The sequence below is a fragment of the Armigeres subalbatus genome, chromosome 3 (assembly GCF_024139115.2).
Source record: "Armigeres subalbatus isolate Guangzhou_Male chromosome 3, GZ_Asu_2, whole genome shotgun sequence".
In the NCBI taxonomy this organism is placed as follows: Eukaryota; Metazoa; Arthropoda; class Insecta; order Diptera; family Culicidae; genus Armigeres; species Armigeres subalbatus.
Genome location: NC_085141.1, coordinates 36,086,570 through 36,107,616, shown reverse-complemented (window position 1 = coordinate 36,107,616; position 21,047 = coordinate 36,086,570). Strand labels below are relative to the sequence as shown.

The following is a 21,047-nucleotide window of genomic DNA, read 5'->3' as shown; positions in this document are numbered from 1 at the left end:
GAGTGTTTGGTTGGTCTCGTTTATTAGAAGAATTTACGAATCGCAATAGTTGAAAATAATTCAATCGGAATAATCTGGTGTTGTTATTGATGACTTCATTCTCCAAAATCGGCAAAGCAATATGTCGTTTTTCAAAAAGGTTGGTTTCCAGCGATCCATACAATAGGTTACCTGCTTTGTTTATATGTTTTCAATATTTTTGATGCAGGTAATTCATTGTATTTTCTTTTTTGATTATGATTCATCTGTCTCCTTTTCCTTGTTCACTCTACCTAAATGATACCCAAAGGGACTATTTAAAGTGGTCTATAAGATAAAGTATATGTCAGTCAAGAAAATCAGTGAAATTGTCCAGTTGCCTTACTGAAGAAACGTTTAATACAGTGAAGCACGAATGCTCAAATTGCCATGTTTGGAGTAATTGTTACAGGAAACTTACTCCTTAACTGTATGATTATGCAGCGCAAAGGAGAATAAAATTGGATAAAAGCTGTTCCTACATTTGTAATACCTGCTATTGCCGACTTTATTGCATTATCAAGAAAGGAAACGAGCCAGCAGCTCGAAGTGCAGTTAATATAGAATGTGAAAATCAAGAACTCACCGTTTCTGAACCATCGAAACTTGATGATCTCGCCGTTGCCGGACCATCAGGCACCAATAATTTCGCCGTGGCGGGACCATCTAGAGTGAACAATTTCGCCGCACCAGCAAACATCAATAATGGTGGTTTCGAAATAATCGATCCCAATGCCGCTGGATCATCGGAAATTGACGCTGTTCCTAGTGTTGGTAAGTAGAATAATCTCTTCTTTTTGTTCATTCAGACATCATGATTTGCTACGTTATACTAGTTGTACTCGATTATTCAGAAAATTGAAAAAATCAGAAGGGTTATATGCAAGATACGACCGCCCGACGTAAACTACGTAAAGCAGATCATAAGATAATAATCAATTTGCTTAGAGCTTAGAGTGATTGAAATTTTGACTTTTTCGCTCCCCTATGCTTGAACGATAACATTTGCTGTTTTGATGAACCTCCTAAATTTTCAACTGAATTGGTTGTAATTTAACTGAGTACGAGAAGTTTGAATTTTGTATGGAAATCGCCCTGTATGTGAAGGATCGCTTCGTGAGGCGGCTCATTAACTATTTAGGAGGAGATCCCCCAGCGCAGGACACCTCCCAATACCGGACACTTTTTAAAACGGTTCTTGCAGAGCTCCCTCCTTCAACACAAAAGTACAAAGTACAAAAGGAAGCTATTGAAAAGACTTTTAACGGCATGGGATATCAGATCTTCATGTGGTAAGCTTTGTACAGAATTTGAAATTGAATAAAAATGCTTAAAATTTTCATGTTTCGCGTTCTTTTAGAAGGTTTGAACTAACAATATCAAAATCGATCTAATGCATTCTGATTATGTGAAGATGGTCCATATAGGTCCATATTAGCCATATTTTCAATAATGATGACGATTTGTTATATTTACCATGTAATTGTGGTGTTCGGACATTGAGATTTTTCATAGCCATTTTTTACACCTGTTTTACTACACTTACTTAAATTCAATTGTTTCTTCTTCCTGAGAAAGCCCACACAGAAAAAAAATAATGAAAAGTAAACAGCACGTAAAACTTGCCATGCGGGAATTTACGCTATCTTCGCTGAAATGGCCATCTTCCTAACAAGATTGCTTACAACTTGCATGCAATATAGACGATTCACGTCAAATATTGTATACATTTAGGCTATATCCGTTGTGGAATTACGCTAATAATGACGTTCCATTTATGTGCATGATTTTTTGCGTAAATTTCAGTGGATTTTTCTATCTGTGCAGATATTAGCAGAAACAAAAATTGAAGAGGACATTCAAAAAGGTGAGAATTCCGATTAAGATGTAAAAAATTTAGCTAAAGAGTCAAATAAGCTCTACTAACAATTTTTAATATGTACAGCTTGTTTAAAGTTACTCATGTAACAGGAACTTAGTCACATTTGAACAATATTTGAACATTTGATGCAATAGTGTCCGTTACTAGGAGACATTTTTCTGAACCGTGAAAATTTTCTCCAAAATTCATCGTCGTAAAACGTTTATGTTCAAATGATTAAATGTAGCTTGTATGAATCATCAATGGCCATATTTTATGTATAAGGTTTAAAAAGAACATAATCCGGATAGTTAGTTTTTTTGTCCGGCACTGGAGGATCTCCCCCTAAATATAATCAACCCGAAGACTTCGAAGAATATTTCTTAATCTGTAAGACGGTTGTTGTTGCGAACCGATCGATTTCGTAAGCAAAGTTATAATGAAAGCAAAAATGCTCATGATTGATATGTTATTCTTTTACGTGCTCAATTGAATTTCCCACGATTTAGTATTTCCTTAAAAATGTTTCTTGCAAGCAGCAAATTGAGCAACATTGCAAAACGGTTTTCCAAAAAAGTTACTGTTTTCATAGTAATTCTCAAACTTCAAATCGCGCGTGCTAAGTCAAATTACAACCAATTCTGCTAAAAATTAGGGAAGTTCTAAAAATACAACTGATGCCACCGTTTAAGCATAGGGGAGCGAAAAAGTCAAAATTTGAACCACTCTTATGAGCATGATTGACTGCCACGGTTGTTACTCTGTTTCTGCCAGGCCAGATGTAATTACAAAGAGAACCAACATGATATTTGACGTGATACTTTTATTAATAGAGGCCGACGAGTCATCTGCACTTCCACGAGTAACCATTGGGATATTGGATATATGGGGTCGGGATGTGGCGAGGTTCGTTTTGCCACGTGTAATGTGTAGTTTTTCCGCAAATCATGTTCGATCTCACACCAATTTGTGTTTCGAACAAAATTAGCGTAACTCAATATATGAAAATGGTTGAATATGACAATTTTAAATTTTCATTTAAAAACCCCAAATGTATTATTCCGCAGTGGTGATGATGCCTTTACTTTCTCCGACTGTTGTGTGACTTTTGAAGTGTTATTATAAAGGGGTGCTGCCTAAATAGTAAAAAATTTTTGTTTATATTTAGTTGATAATCAATTTTAATGATTACCTCTTGCTTGCATCAACATGTCCAGCATCTGTAGCACTTTTTCATAAACACAACTTTTTTGCTCCGACCGCGTTCATTGCTCTGGTTCTATTGTTGTACTTTTTGTGCGAATCACCGCACAAAAGTAGAGCGCAAGAACCAACGGCACCAGACGGCGGTCGTAACGAAATTCTGAAATTTTACTGGGTTGATAAAGAATTGGAATTTTCATTGTTTTTACATTGATAATCAATAGTTCCAATGGACTTAGAAAAATTGCTGGAGAGTTTCCGATTCGATTTATAATAAAATCTCGAAAATCCATTAAAAAATAAAGGAGCTATGAACGTTTGAAATCTTACATGATTTCGTGACGGTCCCCAATTTGGAAATTTTCATTTGTCACCCTGTATCCGAGTCTTCCCCTTAGACGTAGTTTACGTCAAAAACATCAGTTCCGTATAATCTTACCTAATCCGACCTAGTAGCTCAATTTGTAGAGCAGTTGCCTATCATGCAACAAAATAGAATAATCGAATACAATATGTATTACATTATATGAAGAAACATGCTCCTAACTAATAGTTATTTTTCCATCTTGTTTTCAGAATCTTTGTTTTCTTTGGAATCAACGAGTGCTGAATCAATTGGTAGCGCTGGTGCCCAGAAACCCGGAGACGGTCAGGAAATTCTTCAACAAATGAAGGCAAAAATTGCTGAAATATCTGACAGAAACGATCGATATAGGATTCTAACTTCCCTTCCCAAATCCTGGACTGCATACAAAATGATGCAAGAATTCGGTGTTTCGCAACGAACTGCTCAACGTGCAAAGGAATTACAGATTGAAAAAGATTGAGCACACCGGAGACCAGAGTAAATATGTTGTCTTTGAGCGATGATACTCTAACTGTAGTTAGGGACTTTTATAATAGGGGGGGGGGGGGAAAGGATTTCGTTATTGAAAATATGGCAGGAGAAAAAGTGCATGTACAGCGCAGGTTACTTTTATGTAACCTTCGTGAAATTTATTCAATTTTCAAAGAGCAATATTTTACTTTTGAAATTGGATTTTCAATGTTTTCCAGCAGCCGCCCAAAAAATTGTATTCTAGCTGGTTCAAGTGGAACGCATACTGTCTGCGTATGCATTTATCATCAGAATGTTAAATTAATGTTTAAAACCCTTAAGGACAAGAAACTTATTCATAACCATTTAAAAACTTTTTTAAATGCCTATCCTCTGTAGTTTTCTTCCCACTAAATTTGCTCAATAAACCATTAATTTCTCCTTCTAGCCGATTTTTCAATTGTTCGCCTTGCGGCCCACGAACCTGCAACCGCCCAACTCTCAACGAATAATGTTTCAAACGAGAAATACACCTATCATCCGGTCCTTTCTCCAATTGTTTTTCAATAGAACCAATTTTTCCCAGAATAAAATCAAAACTTGATCCACCGTACTTTTCGATCCATATTCCTCTCCTCTTTCACATCATCAAAGAAAAGATTCCTCAATAATCTTTGTTTCGACTCCAAATCACTTCTCGTTTCCTCTTCCCTATTCCTAAGAATCAATTCGTAATCCACCTCTTCATTCGTTAAGTGATCCGCCCTTGGGAATCTATGAGCCATTTTAGTTTTATCTGTACAACAGCTTTAGAAAACCCAGAATAAATATATATATTTTTCTTAATGCTGATTCTCTGTACTTTTTTTTTATTTGCTTTACGAAAATATCTCCGTAATACTTGAAATGCACTATATCCTCAAACTTTATCTCCAGATACTTCAATATTTCAACGTAAATCCCAAACAATATACATCATACAACCAAACATAAGTAACAAAGTCTAAAAAACTCATGAACATAATTTAACATAATAACTTAATATGGACCATAAGAACTAATATGCAAATTTACTCCAGATATTCACAAAAACCTACAATAAGACCTTTCAGTTGGGCGCCATTTTGTAGTCGGCGCTGGCCGATGCTCTAAAAATCGTGCGGCTTAAGCGCCACTCCATTCGGAGACCGCACGACGCGTCTAAATTTGCCCGGTTGAGACTGCCTCAGGGCGAGTCCATTTGAAAAACTCCGAAGAGGAGATCGAGCCAGTCCGCCTACTAACTACGCAAAAACTCGGGAAACTACCCTACCACACCTCAGCATAAATCTCAAAACTTCCAAACTATTTCTCCAAAGCACGGTATGAGATCACGCATACCCTCCAACGTTGCAATTAGCAATGCTACGTTGCACGTTCTCTTTTCATCACTGGTAACTTCAACTAAAGTCCACCAGAGGCGCAACCAACACGGAAGGGCATACGCAAGCAGTCAAATTCCGCCACGCGGAAGACATTCAAACCTAACATTAAACGACACGGAAGCAACGGCAAAAAAAAACACTTTCTCTCATTAATGCTACAAGGCAGAACATTTAACAGTAATTCATGGGTCTCATAACAAAGAAAGAAATTTATTTTGTATTCTTTAAAGGTAGGTATGAATTTTATTCAAACAAGCATGCTTTCAATTCCATCCCATGTCTTTATTCTACTGTCCTGTCTGTGTGTGCGTTTTTTTTATCTGTCTATTCTAGCTATCTACATGTGCTCATACATTGTGTTCTACTCCATACTATTCCCATTCAGTCATCCCTCGACGATGTGACGAACGACGAGAAGCTTCACACCCGGGTGTCTGACAATAGAGGTTGGATGGGACGTTCACGAATTACGTTACGTGCGCACGTTTTATAAATTCCACATCCAACCTCAAAATTTTATGGACGCGTCCAACTTTCTGACTCAGTCAGTCATCGACCTACGGTCGGTACAAAAAAATCCTCCGAGGCGTCCTCACCGGACGCCCCACTCGACAAAAAAGAGATCGCTTGACTCACCGACTGTTGTTCGCCTACCGGTACTGCTGCGCTCTTGGTAGACGGCGGAAAGCGATCGGCGTTCGCAGCGATGAATGGCCGTTGGTGACGTGGCCAATTCACCCACAGGGGGGGGTCGTAGGCCGCTCGGCACTCCCTCTCAGTGACGATGCGTTGCAATAGGCGACCACGATTAGAATTGGGACCAACGTGTTGACGGGTTGGTCCCGACGGGAATCTTTCGTCCCAACGATGGCGGTGTGACGCGGTTGCCTGCGACAAACGTAGCGGTCGGCTACATAAAGGACAATTAATTATACACAATGCACGGGAAACAACGAGCACGCGGAGCACATTACCTGGACAATTTCTTCGAGAAACGCACAAAACTGATCCTAACGCACACACTACGTTTGTTAAGCAAACTTGACACTACTTAACAAAAAGAAATAGAATTAAATAAAGAAAATCTAACACGTTGCTTAACTTACACTTCAACAAGAAACGAATCACGGACAAAAAGGCGCGACACTTCTGCTTCAGTTGGCGGTTTGGGAGAAATTGAATTTGAAGCCGTTACCCTCAGATTAAGGATGGTGACCTCGGCCGAACAGGAATTCGGCATTTCCCGCGAACTTCATTGAAATAGTTCGGAAGTCTGGAAGCTTACGCTGAGGCGTTCGCTAATGTATCGGGTTCAGCCGCGACCTTTTCTCTCTCTCAACATCTTCGGTGAATTTCAAATAAACTTGACCTTCGGAGCTGTTGGCTGAGTACTTAAATGACACAGGCGCTTAATGACATTGCATTTTGAACGTATCTTGCTAGTCTAGATTTTGGCGTGATTCTATTTAAAAGTCTTAAAAGATTTGCGATTAATGCTTTATAATCTAAGCCATGGAGCGAAGGCTACAGTATCATGACTTGTTTTTTGAAATACTTTGTGAAAATCCTACAGAGAAATGTTGGTTGAAAACCTGTGATCATTGCCCGGGTACGCAGACACTGGAGAATGACCTGATGAATTTTCTTGAAAATGTCGATTCCTTAGAATTTAAACAATGGAAGCAAACAGATCGTTGTCATTTAAATTCAATTCGAATGGATGCAGAAGAGTATGTGGAAACATTTTTAGAAAAAATAAGCGAATTATCTCCGCATAATTTTATTCCAGAGCAACAAGGAAACTACTTAAAACAACTTAAAATTAATTTGGAAGCAACTGATTGCATTATAATTGCTGACTTCTCTGAAAATTACTCTTTTGTTATTCAGGACGCTATACAAGGTTTTCATTGGGCAAACGCTCAATGCACAATCCATCCTTTTGCCATATATTATAAGCATGAAGCACAAAATTTAAAGTTTACAAGCTTCATAGCAATCGCAGAATTTACTAAACATAACCATGTTACCGTTCGGCTGTTTATAACAAATTGTGTGAATTTCATTAAAAAACCCAGATCAATCCACCTAGCGTTGGTGGTGCCTTTCTCGCGCATTTAATTAATAAGAAAAACACATAAGAGAGGTCGAAATAGCACTTTAGGGGGATAGATTTTACTTTTTCCATCAATTCATATGTATTTGCGGTCATTTGAATGCATTGCTGCAATCTTTGAAAAATTTTTTTTTTCCTTTTTGAAATTTTTTTTCCCAAGGGGGGACCCTTGGCAGAAAAACAATGTTCTTTCAATAACTTTGGAACGCAATGACCGATTAGGCCAATTTTCAATAGGAAACAACTAGACCGCAATCCGCGTCGACTGCAACTTGTTGCGAGCAAATCGAATAATGCTAAGTACCAAAAAGTGTGTCTCACATTTTTGTACACACACACACACACACACATACATACACACATACAGACATCACCTCAATTCGTCGAACTGAGTCGATTGGTATATAACACTATGGGTCTCCGAGCCTTCTATCAAAAGTTCGGTTTTGGAGTGATCCTATAGCCTTTACGTATACTTTGTATACGAGAAAGGCAAAAAGCTACCTTACCTAAAAATATCAATTTTTTCCTGATGGATCAGGCAGTCAATACAAAAATAAGATGACTGCTTTCAATTTTTGCCACATGTACAAAGACTTCGGTCTTAAAGCAGAGTGGAACTTTTTTGCCACTTGCCATGGAAAAGGGCCTTGTGACGCTTTAGGAGGTGTTCTAAAGCGAAACGCTTCAAAAGCAAGTTTACAAGGCCATCATATTACAACTGCATACGAACTTTACTCTTGGGCTGTTTCTAAAGTAGATTCCAAAATATATTACGAGTCTTTCTCGGAAAAAGATTACAATGCAATGGAAAAGAAAATAAAGAACCGTTATACTAGAGGGTCTTGTGCGGGAAATCCCGGGACAAAAATCCCGGGATATCCCGGGATCTGGAAAATCCCGAATCTCGGGATTTTTGCACCCACATCCCGGGATATCCCGAAATTATATTATATGACTTTTATCAATTTAACTCGCCATACAAGCCGTATTTACTCATCATAAACAGCCTCAATTTTTCATCCATCATATAAATTCAATATTGCTACGCTCAAAAAACTATTAGATTCCTCTTTTTTATACAGTAAACCTGTATTCAAATGGGTTTATGAATATACTAGGAACGTGGCACTGCATCAAGACGCTAGTGTGCATCGGTTCTTACATAATCGTGTTCGTTGGTATTGGTGGCGACTGGCGAGCTCGTGCTCGACTGGTAGTGTTTGGATTTTGACAGTTTAACCCTTAAATGCGCAATGTTGTTTTAAAACAACAAACCGAAAATATGTTTAATGTTAATAATTTCAATGGTTATTTACGTTAAAAATATTTCCGACGATTTCTAAAAAAATCACCTTGCGCCTTTAAGGGTTAATCAGAAGTGAAAGTAAAGTGAAATAACAGTTCAATTCACGCCTTACGGAGCACGCATCAAAGTGTGAAAACGTCGGGATCCAGAGAATCTGTCGTAGTGATCCGCCGCATACCGCTAGCATCTATTTGTTGTTTCCGTTGCTTCAGAAGCCGTCGCTGATCTGATTGTGAATTGCGAACAACATCAAGGAAGTTAAATTTAAAATTTCCGTCAGTACCCATCAAAAGCAGGTTTTGCACTTGAACTATCTTTGTATATAGATATCTGATTTTAAGTAAATACTATTTCAGTAGCTATGGCCGATGTTTGGAAAGAGTTCAAGAAGCTTCCTGGAGAACAAGCACAGTGTCACTTGTCATAAGACGAGTTAATACCATCCCATTGAATTCCACCACTTAATTGTATCTTGACAGATACGTATTTCGACCTCAACAGTAAGGCCGTCTTCACTGAAGACGGCCTTACTGTTGAGGTCGAAATACGTATCTGTCAAGATACAATTAAGTGGTGGAATTCAATGGGATGGTATTAACTCGTCTTATGACAAGTGAAGACATTCCACTAAAAAGCTCAAAATAATTTTCTTATCAAGCACAGTGTCTCAAATGCCCGAACATCGTGCAAGGGTAGTTCGACTAGCGGATTATGGCGACACCTGAAAAATAAGCATAACCATCAAAATCAGCGGGAATCCAAGTCCGACGTGGTGCCATTGAAGCAACGCAAAGTGTTGGATACCGCAGAACCAGCGTCTTCTATCAAACAGTCCTCGCTACTTCCGTTTCTGAAACGGAGAACGCTCTGTGAAACTGTTGCGCGGTTGGCAGCAGCTGACGGCATTTCAATTTCTGCCATTACCAACAGTCAGTTCATTCGGCAAGCTGTGGCTGAGCAAGGATTTAAACTACCCAGAACCAAAACCGCGGTAATGCACCTTGTCCACGAATTCTACGACTACGCCAAAAAGCAAACAATGCAAGAATTGACGGAAAAAACTCGCCCGAATAACGAACTTGTCAGTATGTCGACAGATGAATGGACAAGTGTCGCAAACAAGCGATATTTGAACGTGAATCTTCATTTTGCGGATGGTTCTTTCTTCAACCTAGGGCTGGTTCGAATTCGCGGAGCGTTCCCTGCGGAAAAAATAGTGGAAGCTGTGGAACAAATGATCAATGGTTTTGGACTTGATGCTAGCTCCATCGCAGCGGTCACATCAGACGGTGCATCGGTTATGGTGAAGTTCGGAAGGATGGTACCATATTTCCATCAACTTTGCTATAACCATGGGCTGCATCTTGCTGTTCAGGATGTCCTTTATCGCTCGGACTCGGCTCGGACTGCCTGTGAAACGGATGATGCATTAATCTCAGATTCAGAAGATTCGGACTCTGACGATGAAGAAGGAGAATCTCCTAACGAAACCGACGATGCCGAAACTGATGCAATGGACAATGGCAAGAACATATATGTATCTGGTAATATACATTAAATAGTTGTTTTTTCGACATTAATCAATCTAAATTGTTATTGTAGATTTGTACAAAACCAAACAATTTGGGAGTGTTCTCAAACGAATCCGAATTGTTGTTCGTATGTTCCGCAAATCACCCGTGAAGAATTCGGTTTTGCAAAAGAAGGTAATGGAACACTTCCACAAGCAGTATCAGCTTCTTCCGGACATAAAAACCCGCTGGAACAGCACTGAGACCATGCTTGAGCGGTACATCAAGCTCCATGACTGTGTTGTGAAAGCACTAAAGGAATTACGTGTGCCTAGCAGTGTGATCATTAGCGACAAAGAGCTGGATATGATAAAATCATTGCACGGCGCCCTGCAGCCTATTAGGTTAGTATCAGAAGCGCTGGGCCGTAGGGACGCAACTCTCATGACTGCTGAAGGTAGCTTGAACTTTTTGCTCACTAAACTAAAAAGCCAAGCTAGCCCTTTTGCAACACAACTCCACGAGGCTATTCTGAAACGAATCGAAGAACGGCGAAATCCTAAGCTTGTTTCGCTCATGAGATGGCTTCAGAATAGCGGATCATCGACATCGACTGTTTCAACGGAGCTCCCAACCATTCCCCGGAGTCAATTGATGACGCATCTCTTGAGAAGGAGCTCGAAGATATGATTCAGCAACATGCTGAAACGAGCAATACCCAACGTGAACCATTCAGTATCCAAAAAGTGATACAAAAAGAACTTGCACTTTTTGAGCTAACTGGCGAGCTAACACCGGGCCACCGGGACTGAACAATATGTACAAAGCGTTGAAGTCCATCAAACCGACATCCACGGATAGCGAGAGAGTTTTTTCTGATTCGGCAAATATCTGCACCAAGAAAAGATCATCTCTACAGGATTCAAGCATCAACGAGTTGTGCTTTCTCAAATCATATTTCAAGCGTGTCGATGGAAAATAAACCATCGTTACTGTTTAAATCGAGTAATTATGCACTGAATTATTAAATGAATTATTGTTTTGTTGTGAACTTTTCAAATGAATAAATTGAACTGAATTATTATCATTGAAAAAAAAACGGATTTTCATTTATATTTATGTTAATCTCGGGATCCCGGGATTTCCCGGGATGAAAAAAACTAAAATCCCGAATCCCGGGATTTTTTTTTGGCCGGGAAATAAGACCCTTTACGTTATACTCGTGTAAAACAAATCACTGGGACACAATCGTTTCGTTGCCACAAAATAAAAATTACATTATCGTGAAACGGTTTTCGTTTTCAGATGAAGAAAAGTGTGTTAAATTGTAAGAATTTTGCTATGTAATATTTTTTTTGATGAATTATGAAAAATAAAAATAATCAAATTAAATGCTGAGTTTTAATTGAAGCTAATCAGAGAAAAACATTGCTTGTAGTCTAAAGCTTTGAGATTTGAGCAACCATTCCTCAATATAGCAGAGCCAAGATTCTCTCAGACAGCGCTGGTTGCCAAATTTTTAATAATACCAATGGAAAGCATTTATTACACAAAGAATTTCAACATAGATTTCATTGGTCGGAAAAATTGTGTTTTTGGACTTCAAAATTGACTAAATATAAAAAAAATTCTACACGCTAAAAAAAATATATTCTAGTTTCAGTTCGGTTCACTCGAAATGACCCTTTTGTGGAATAATTCAAAATAGTTAAGTTTACTCAGTCGTGGTATATAGTCGTTGTGGTCCAACATTTCAAAAATCATAAAAAACGAATATTTTGGCCATTTTAGCAAATTTGAGTACACCAATACACCAAACCAATATTTTTAGTAAAAACTAGAAGTAATAAGCTTTCTATCCATAAAAAAATATTGCAAATCGATACAGTGGTTCAAAAGTTATGATTTTTTAAAAATAAATTTTTTTTTGAAAAATGGATGTTTTTCTGGTAACCCTATATCGAACATGGTCACCCTAATAAAAAAATAAAAAAATACGGGTCTAATTATTTTCGATGAAGAACATACCAAGCGATTTTGAGCAAAATTGGACAACTTTTTTTTTTCAACTCTATTCTTTTCCCATGGAATCGCTGAATATTCTTTTTTCTGTTGATGTAATTGTACTTGTAAACAACGGATGACTCGAACGCGTCGTCGTTAAATTCGCATTTAAAAGTACATTTGACATGCTTCAATATTGGAAGCCTTTTATGAAGAAAATTCACAGTTTGGTATCATGCAAATCATATACTCGCGAGCTTATATGCGTTACTGTTATCGCTCCGGGTAACTGAAGCGGAACAACCTGCCAACCTAGAAAAGGATAAACTCTCAGCCAAACGAACGCTGACCATCTGTTGCGGAAGGCATGTTAAGGTGCATTAGTAAAATTTCCAAAACTGGGTAATTTCCATCCATCTTTACTTAATTTATGTCTTTGGAGACACAAAATACAGCCAAGACAATATCTACGATTTGGAGCGTTTCCAGATCCGTCAGTGAAACAGAGTTAGCAAGATCTTCTAAAACAGAAGGCGAATTCTATTATAAATAGGAATCCACACCCAACTTACCTTAAGCAAACCCAACGGATGGGGCAGTGTTGTGTCAGTCTCAGCAGCATTTCCGTTCGTGTCACGTCTCGGACCGCCATACTTTCAGCTCCAGTTAACCGGAGCCGGCTTTAACTGTGAACCGTATATATAGGAATGTGCATCGCGGATGGAATTGTTCTACAGAATGCTCCGCTACAGCTGGTTTACTGCGAATGTGCCTCTGTAGATGACGTACGACAAGCAAGCGGATGGTCGAGTAGCAGACGACAGCAATAGCCAGAAGCCTGTTGCATCTCCAATGACGCGATGGTAGGAGTGTACTTGTCACTTGTTATATTCCCATAAAAGAGAAGAGAATTGCGTTTTACTTAACAGTCGACGATCATTCGGTAGTGTAATGAGGATTGAATAAAGCGGGGGACTCATAATTTTATGAATGGTGTCAAAATTGTACTTTGATAAAATTTTGTCAGCCCATATTCTCTTCAATTTGATATAAATAAAGATGCATGAAAATATAGATGAATGTATTATGTTTGCATTTACCGCAATAATGGTTCAATGCGACCCCCAGATTACCGAACACATAAACTTTTCTTCATACAATCAGACAATGCAAGATTTTATCACAATCCTTCATTAATATCATGCACAATTTGCCATAATTTTGGATATATGCACCGATTGCATAAAATCAATATCGCAAGCAATAGATAAAAGTTTCTCCCTGCTTGTTCAAAATCATTGACTTGATAGCGGATAGCAGAAGGTGCGGCAGTACTTTAAAGTGGATCTTACCAACTCGCAGGTTCATGAATCATTTCAGCTGTACTAATTGGTACAACTGCCTTTTTTTTGAGTCTCCACACCATCCATCAGAAAGCTTTCGACGCAGTGATTTTTAACCACATCTTCAACTGAACTGTAGAGCACGGTTATGGAGCGTATCAATGAAGTGAAAATGTTCTCGCTCAACAGTACGCTCCACCTCTGTCTGTTTCCCGAGAACGCTTCGCATTTGCTTTACTTACTTATATTATAGGCTCTGTCCACTTCGTGTGGTGTAAAGGACCGACACGAAAGATCTACATCCTGGATGAGGTGTGGAAGTTCCTCCAAAAATTTCCCTCCAGGAATTCCTCCGGAAGTTCCTCCAGGAATTTCTCCGGAAGTTCCTCCAGGAATTCCTCCGGAAGTTCCTCCAGGAATTCCTCCGGAAGTTCCTCCAGGAATTCCTCCGGAAGTTCCTCCAGGAATTCCTCCGAAAGTTCCTCCAGGAATTCCTTCGGAAGTTCCTCCAGGAATTCCTTCCGAAGTTCCTCCAGGAATTCCTTCGGAAGTTCCTCCAGGAATTCCTCCGGAAGTTCCTCCAGGAATTCCTCCGGAAGTTCCTCCAGGAATTCCTCCGGAAGTTCCTCCAGGAATTCCTCCGGAAGTTCCTCCAGGAATTCCTCCGGAAGTTCCTCCAGGAATTCCTCCGGAAGTTCCTCCAGGAATTCCTCCGGAAGTTCCTCCAGGAATTCCTCCGGAAGTTCCTCCAGGAATTCCTCCGGAAGTTCCTCCAGGAATTCCTCCGGAAGTTCCTCCAGGAATTCCTCCGGAAGTTCCTCCAGGAATTCCTCCGGAAGTTCCTCCAGGAATTCCTCCGGAAGCTTCTCCAGGAATTCCTCCGGAAGCTCCTTCAGGAATTCCTCCGAAGCTCCTTCAGGAATTCCTCCGAAGCTCCTTCAGGAATTCCTCCGAAAGTTCATAAAGGAATTCCTCCGGAAGTTCATCCAGGAATTCCTCCGGAAGTTCATCCAGGAATTCCTCCGGAAGTTCCTCCAGGAATTCCTCTGACAGTTCCTCCAGGAACTCTTCCCGAAGTTCCTCCAGATTTTCCTCCAGAAGTTCATCCAGGAATTCCTCCGGAAGTTCATCCAGGAATTCCTCCGGAAGTTCCTCCAGGAATTCCTCCGGAAGTTCCTCCAGGAATTCCTCCGGAAGTTCCTCCAGGAATTCCTCCGGAAGTTCCTCCAGGAATTCCTCCGGAAGTTCCTCCAGGAATTCCTCCGGAAGTTCCTCCAGGAATTCCTCCGGAAGTTCCTCCACGAATTTCTCCGGAAGTTCCTCCAGGAATTCCTCCGGAAGTTCCTCCACGAATTTCTCCGGAAGTTCCTCCACGAATTTCTCCGGAAGTTCCTCCATGAATTCCTCCGGAAGTTCCTCCAGTAATTCCTTCGGAAGTTCCTCCAGGAATTCCTCCGGAAAATCCTCCAGGAATTCCTCCGGAAGTTCCTCCAGGAATTCCTACGGAAATTCGTCCGGAAATTCTTCCGGAAAACTCCCGGGAATTCTTCCGGAAAATTGTTCAGGAATTCTTGAGAATTCCTTAAAGAAATTATATTGCGAAATCAGATGGCCTTCCTTAGCCAGGCGGTAAGCACAAAGCTACGAAGCAAGACTATGCTGAAGGTGGCTGGGATCGATTCCCCATGCGGTCTAGAAAATTTTCCGATTGGAAATTCTCTCGACTTCCCGGGGATAAAGTAGTGCCTAATGAAAACTAAGCTGCGATGCGGCAATATCTCTGTGGAGGATGTAATTCCAATGAGAAGAAGAAAAGGATTGCGAAATCTAGATCCACAACATCTAAAGCAAATTCCTCTGGAAATTATTCCAGAAATTAACCCGAATTTTTTTTGTATCTTTAATAAAGATACAAAAAACCCAAATTTATCCACCGGCGGTGATGATGCCTTTCTCGATACAATATTGTCGGCGTACACTCAGAAATAAAGAAATTGTTTGTTAGATTAAAATTTAATCTATATTGGCATTTTTGTACTTTAAACTTCCAATAGACTAAAATGTATACTATCTAACATTAAAAGTTATTCTATGAATGATTTGCACTTAAATATTTTGTTTTCGTATTCTTTGTGATTTTGATATCATTTTTTTTCGCACAAACTGACTATTGCGAGAAATATCGCGAAAAAATATTAAATTAATTATTCATAGTTCCCAAGGATTGCCGAATGCAGAAAGCAAATGGTTTCAGATAGCTTCGAAACCATAACTTTGGTTTATTTACAATCCAATACGGAAGTGGCGTGGAAATGACGAAGTCTAGAGGTGTATTGAATTCGCCGCTCCATTCGCCGAAGATGGCAGCCAGAAGCTGGACTGATTACCGGACATGGGAATGGAAATCGAAGCCCTTAAAAGTGAAAAGTAATCAACGAGATCACCTTATTCTGATATGGTATGTCATCTACCACAACAAAATGCATTCCATATTATTTTAATCGACATTTTAATTCATAAAATCTGATTCAACCTTACAGGAAGACTACAATCAAGCATGGAACTTCAAGCGATGCTCCAGGATACCGACCGAAAGGAGTCAAATGTTCACCATGGTTATCCAGAATCAGGCATTTACCAGGAAAATGCATATTATCAGCTACAGAATGATAAAATGTGTGGTGCAAAAAGTTGAGACTCACTAGGAGTGATTTTTTTTTATCATGTCGCGTATTAATTATCGAACCCTATATGATGACAATAATAGTGAATAACTAATCACGTCACGTTTTCTATAGTATAAAGATAATAATAAAATATAAATATAATTTTCTACCGTAATTTTTCTGTTTTTTTTTTCGAAGCAAAACAAAACATTCTACTGCAGAATCCATCTACGTAAAGAAAAATGTGGCCTGAAAGTATACTTTGGCATAATAACTCAAAGTTATACTAAGCACGTCTATGTGAAACTTATACTAAATCGGGGTCAACCAGGCGAATAGCCATTTAGAATGACTTTTAATCTATTTAGTATAGATTTTTCTCAGAGTGTAGCACCAACTTAGAATTCGGAAGTCCGGACTTCCGAACCGAACTTTCTTCCGAAGTTTTATCTGTCAAACTAATGGATGCGTTGTTTAGCGCATCTTCAGGGGAATCCAGCGCACTACTTCCGAAGTTGGGAAAGTTGCCTGTATCTGGAGAAAAATCCAACTTCGGTATAAAAAGCGGTATAAATTTATTCCGGATACACAATATGTTGAATTCGAATTAATGTTGTAAATGCAGTGCTTATTGCCTACATTTCGGCGATAAAAAGATTTGGTGCAATTCTAGTACGTTGCTTAAAAATTACTTACCGTGGGTTACCGTGGGTTGCGCCACGGCTAAAATGATTAATGATTCAATGGGCATTTGTGTTTTTGTTGATTAAAAAATAAAAATATAATCCAAACTCCTTGATTTATTAAAAAACAAAAACAATAGTGTCCAACTACGAAATTTGCTCCGTCGAATGAAACCAGTTGCACTCGAATCTGTCAAGCCCTTCTATATGAAACGCGTTTAACAAAAAAAATATTTATGGGCTACACACACACTTTTGGAGTGAAATTATAGCCTTCTGGTACAACTTTGTTGTACGAGAAAGGCAAAAATACCTCGAAAGTCAAACAAGGACTCTCCCGGAAAGTCGTTCACAAATAAAGCGAAGTAATTTTCCGGGAATTTCATTAAGTATTCTCCAAGAACTCTTTAAAAAATTTCATCTGGAGATCATTTAAGTAATTCCCCACTCCCCAGGAAATTCCCACGGAAACTTCTTCAGAATTTCTCCAAAAATTCACCCTTAAACCTCCAGGGGATTTTCCCGGGCAACTACCAGAAAAATTCCTCTGATATATCATTAGGAAATTACTCCGGCAATTATCCTGCTTTTTCTAAAGAGACTTTTTTTTTACAAATTCTCGAAGACTTTCCACATAAATGTCTACAAGAATATCCGCGGAAATCCTTAAAGAACTCTTCCAGAAATATCTCTATGTGTTTCCCTGGAAATTTTCCTAGAAAATTCCTCAAGGAACTGCTCCAATTTTCTTTTTATTCTTTATTAAAGAGGCTTGCAGCCCTATGCTGGCTCACCTCTGGGCCGGGAAGTACCTCTTTCGTGAAAAATTCACGACGGATTTTTTTAAGGAAATATCCGAAGAAAAAAGAAAGATTTTAATGAGCAATGCATGAAGGAAATCTTGAAGAAATTCGCAAGGAATTCCTGGTTTGAAACTCAGATTGTTTTGTGTAAGTTCTAGAATAAATTTATATAATAAATAATAAATTAAAATAAAAAATAAATTTGGATTTCCCGTTCGACTTGCAGGAGAAATTTTCCAAGGAATTCCCAAAAGAGTTTTCAATCAAATTCTAAATGAAATTCTGAAAATATTTTTAGACAAAAATATTCCGGCACGAACTTCCAAAAGCAATTCTTTGAATTCCTGAAGAACAATCCCCTCATTTTCTGGATAATTTATTGGTGAATTTTGTTTGAATCAATATTGTTTTGATTTACCGAGCATACGTTGTACAACAAGGGATCTTGTGGCTTCCCAACAAACAATTCAGGCTGAATAAGTTACTGTTTTGGCTGAAAAGCCTATCTTTAATGAAACAAGCCCTTCATCAACTTTCGATGTTTGTTTTGTCTAGGACGTGAGAATAAAAAATGCATAAATCAAAGGAAGATAATTATCGTTTGAACTTTGCTGAAAATATATATTTCCGACAGTAGCAGTAGATAAATCTGGACTTTACAGTAAAAATGCCATCAGCGTGGTAAAAAATAATTGGCAGCGTGGTTAAATTTTCATACGGCGGCGCGCCGATTCATTTTTTGACGGTGGTGGCGTCGTGGCGCGGCGGCGCACAGTTCTATCACTACTCACTTCGCACATCTCGCTCCTCATTTATCCCTTCACACTTTTCACTTCTCACTTCGCATTTCTCACTTCGAATTGTTTTCCTACTTACTTCTCACATTTCACTTCTCGCTTCTTACTTCTCACTTTTCTTTTCTCACATTTTACCTTTCATTTCTAACTTCTCAATTCTTACTTCTCACTTCACACTTCTCACTTACAACTTACTTTTCACTTTTAGATTTTCTTTTCTCTCATCTAACTTCACAATTCTCACTTTGTATATGTCACTACTCACTTCTTACTTTAAACTCGCTTACTACTTCTCGCTTTTTAATTCTCACTTCTTACTTCATACTTTTTACTTCTCATTTTTCCCAAATACTTTTCACTTTTTACTCACATCTTAATTCTTACTTCTTACTTTATACTAACTACTTCTCATTCCTCACTATTCACAATTTATTTTTCACTTCATACTGTTATAAAGTGAAAGAAGACTTTTCATTCCCTACTTCTTATTTCTCATTTCTTACTTCTCACTTCTTACTTATCACTTCTTACTTTTCACTTCCCATTTTCACTTATTACTTCTCACTTTACAGTTCACACTTCTCAAATTCATCACTTTTAAATTTTCTTTCTCACTTCTTAATTTTAACTTCTTACTTTTCACTACTCACTTCTTATTTCTCACGTCTTATTACTTATAAGATGTGCGAAATGTCTCATTCCTCATACACTGAGGCGATTCACTACTTCACTGAACCTCAAGCAACACGGCACCCGACTATCTACACCCTGGACAAAGGATCGATTTGAATACGTGCACCTACCATACATGGAATTGATTGTCCCGAACTTGACTCGACTTCTGTCAAGTACGAGACACTAACGAGAAGCTTCCTGTTAAAGTCAAAAAACGTATCAGTAAAGTTTACAATGTATGTAGAGTAGGGTGGCTCAAATTAGTATGGGAAAAACTTTGTTCAATTTTTTTGATGGGCCGTTTGGGCGGTGCTAAACTCGTTGGAAGTTTATATGGAAAAATGTATGCAGAAACATCCAAAAACAGTAAATTGCAGCTGGACTACACAACTTACGATGAAGAACTATGATACTCATTCAAATCTTGGAGAATTTAATACAGAATGTTATGCAGAAAACCGCGAGAAGATTCGAGTTTGCCCGGCTAAGTTATTAGCATTTCTCTGCAGTGGGGTTTGAGCAAATTTCGTTTCTTTTACCTTTGAAAATAAATAAATTCACCCCTACAACACTCCAGTAAAATGCTAATATCTTTGCGTAATAAACTCTAATCTCATCGCGGTTTTCAGTATAACATTCTGTATTTTATTTTACAAGAACTCAATGAGTATCATGGTTCTTGATCGTATATTGTGCTGTCCAACAGCGAATCACTGTTTTTGGATGTTTCTGCATACATTTTTCCATATAAACTTCCAACGAGTTTAGCACTGCCCAAACGTTGACCGATTTGGCTGAAATTTTGTCCAGAGCATCAGGGCATCAAATAGAACCGATTAAGAGGGCGGCCCATCAAAAAATTTGAAAAAGTGTTTTTTGAGCCACTCTAATGTAGAGTTGCGTTTCAATTGACTCTCCGCATTTCAATAAAAAGTAACTTTTTGTAAAGTGATTGGGTTGATCTATGACTCTATGAATTAGAAAGGCAAACAATCGAGCTTGGTTAGCCCCATCCACCCATCACCGATGCATGATTCAGGTGTCCAACAGTACTGATTTTCTAGCAAGGTGTAAGTTCGCCTCGTCAAGATCATGTCTATTTTATGACATTCGTAACGAATTTTTCATTGGTACGTAAAACTGTGAAGAAGTCCCTTTCAATGCTGAATAACCGTCGGACAAGCAGAAATATTTATCTCGCCCGTAGAAACGGTCGGACGCGAATAAGCTCGTTTTGTAAATGTTGCACATCGGCATCTATGCTATGATTTATAATATTACTTACTCGAATGATTTCAAATCCAACAAAAATCGAATAGAGTGGCTAAGCAGTAACTGCCGTGCTGCAACTCTGCATTGCACTCTCAACCAAACCACGCATTCAGCAACGGCACCATTTAAACAATTTACGTATCCAGTCCAGTCATTCTCTCCAGCGTGCATCCAATTTGGGGGCCCTTCATCTGGACTACTATCATCATTTGAACCATCAGCTACCAAAATGCAAACCCATTTTTGTCTAATTTGCCTTCCAACCTCACACTAGCTGCTTGCTTCCACTTGATTTTCCAGAAAGTTCACCTCGTCCGGCGGGTGCACCGTGATTGCGATCTACATCATCTACACCATGCTGCCGATTCGGCTACGGGAGGCTATCGTCGGCGGGACGCTGCTTTCCCTGTCGCACATCCTGCTCACCTTCTACATGGACGACGAGAACGAAGACCGCGAGGTGGTAAGTAGACCCGAGTGGAAGTAAGGAACAAAATGTGCTATCTACTGAGAAAGCAATTTTTATAATTTTCGAAAAGTTGGCC

At 38.9% G+C, this 21,047-nt stretch overlaps 1 protein-coding gene across 1 annotated transcript in view; it reads left to right on the top strand.

Moving 5' to 3' along the window:
- Positions 1-21,047, top strand: part of LOC134224604 (adenylate cyclase type 6) — an 804,830-nt gene that overhangs the window by 759,478 nt on the left and 24,305 nt on the right. The window contains exon 10 of the mRNA XM_062704018.1: positions 20,803-20,965. Within this exon, the coding sequence (XP_062560002.1) occupies positions 20,803-20,965 (163 nt within the window). The remainder of the gene's footprint in view (positions 1-20,802; positions 20,966-21,047) is intronic.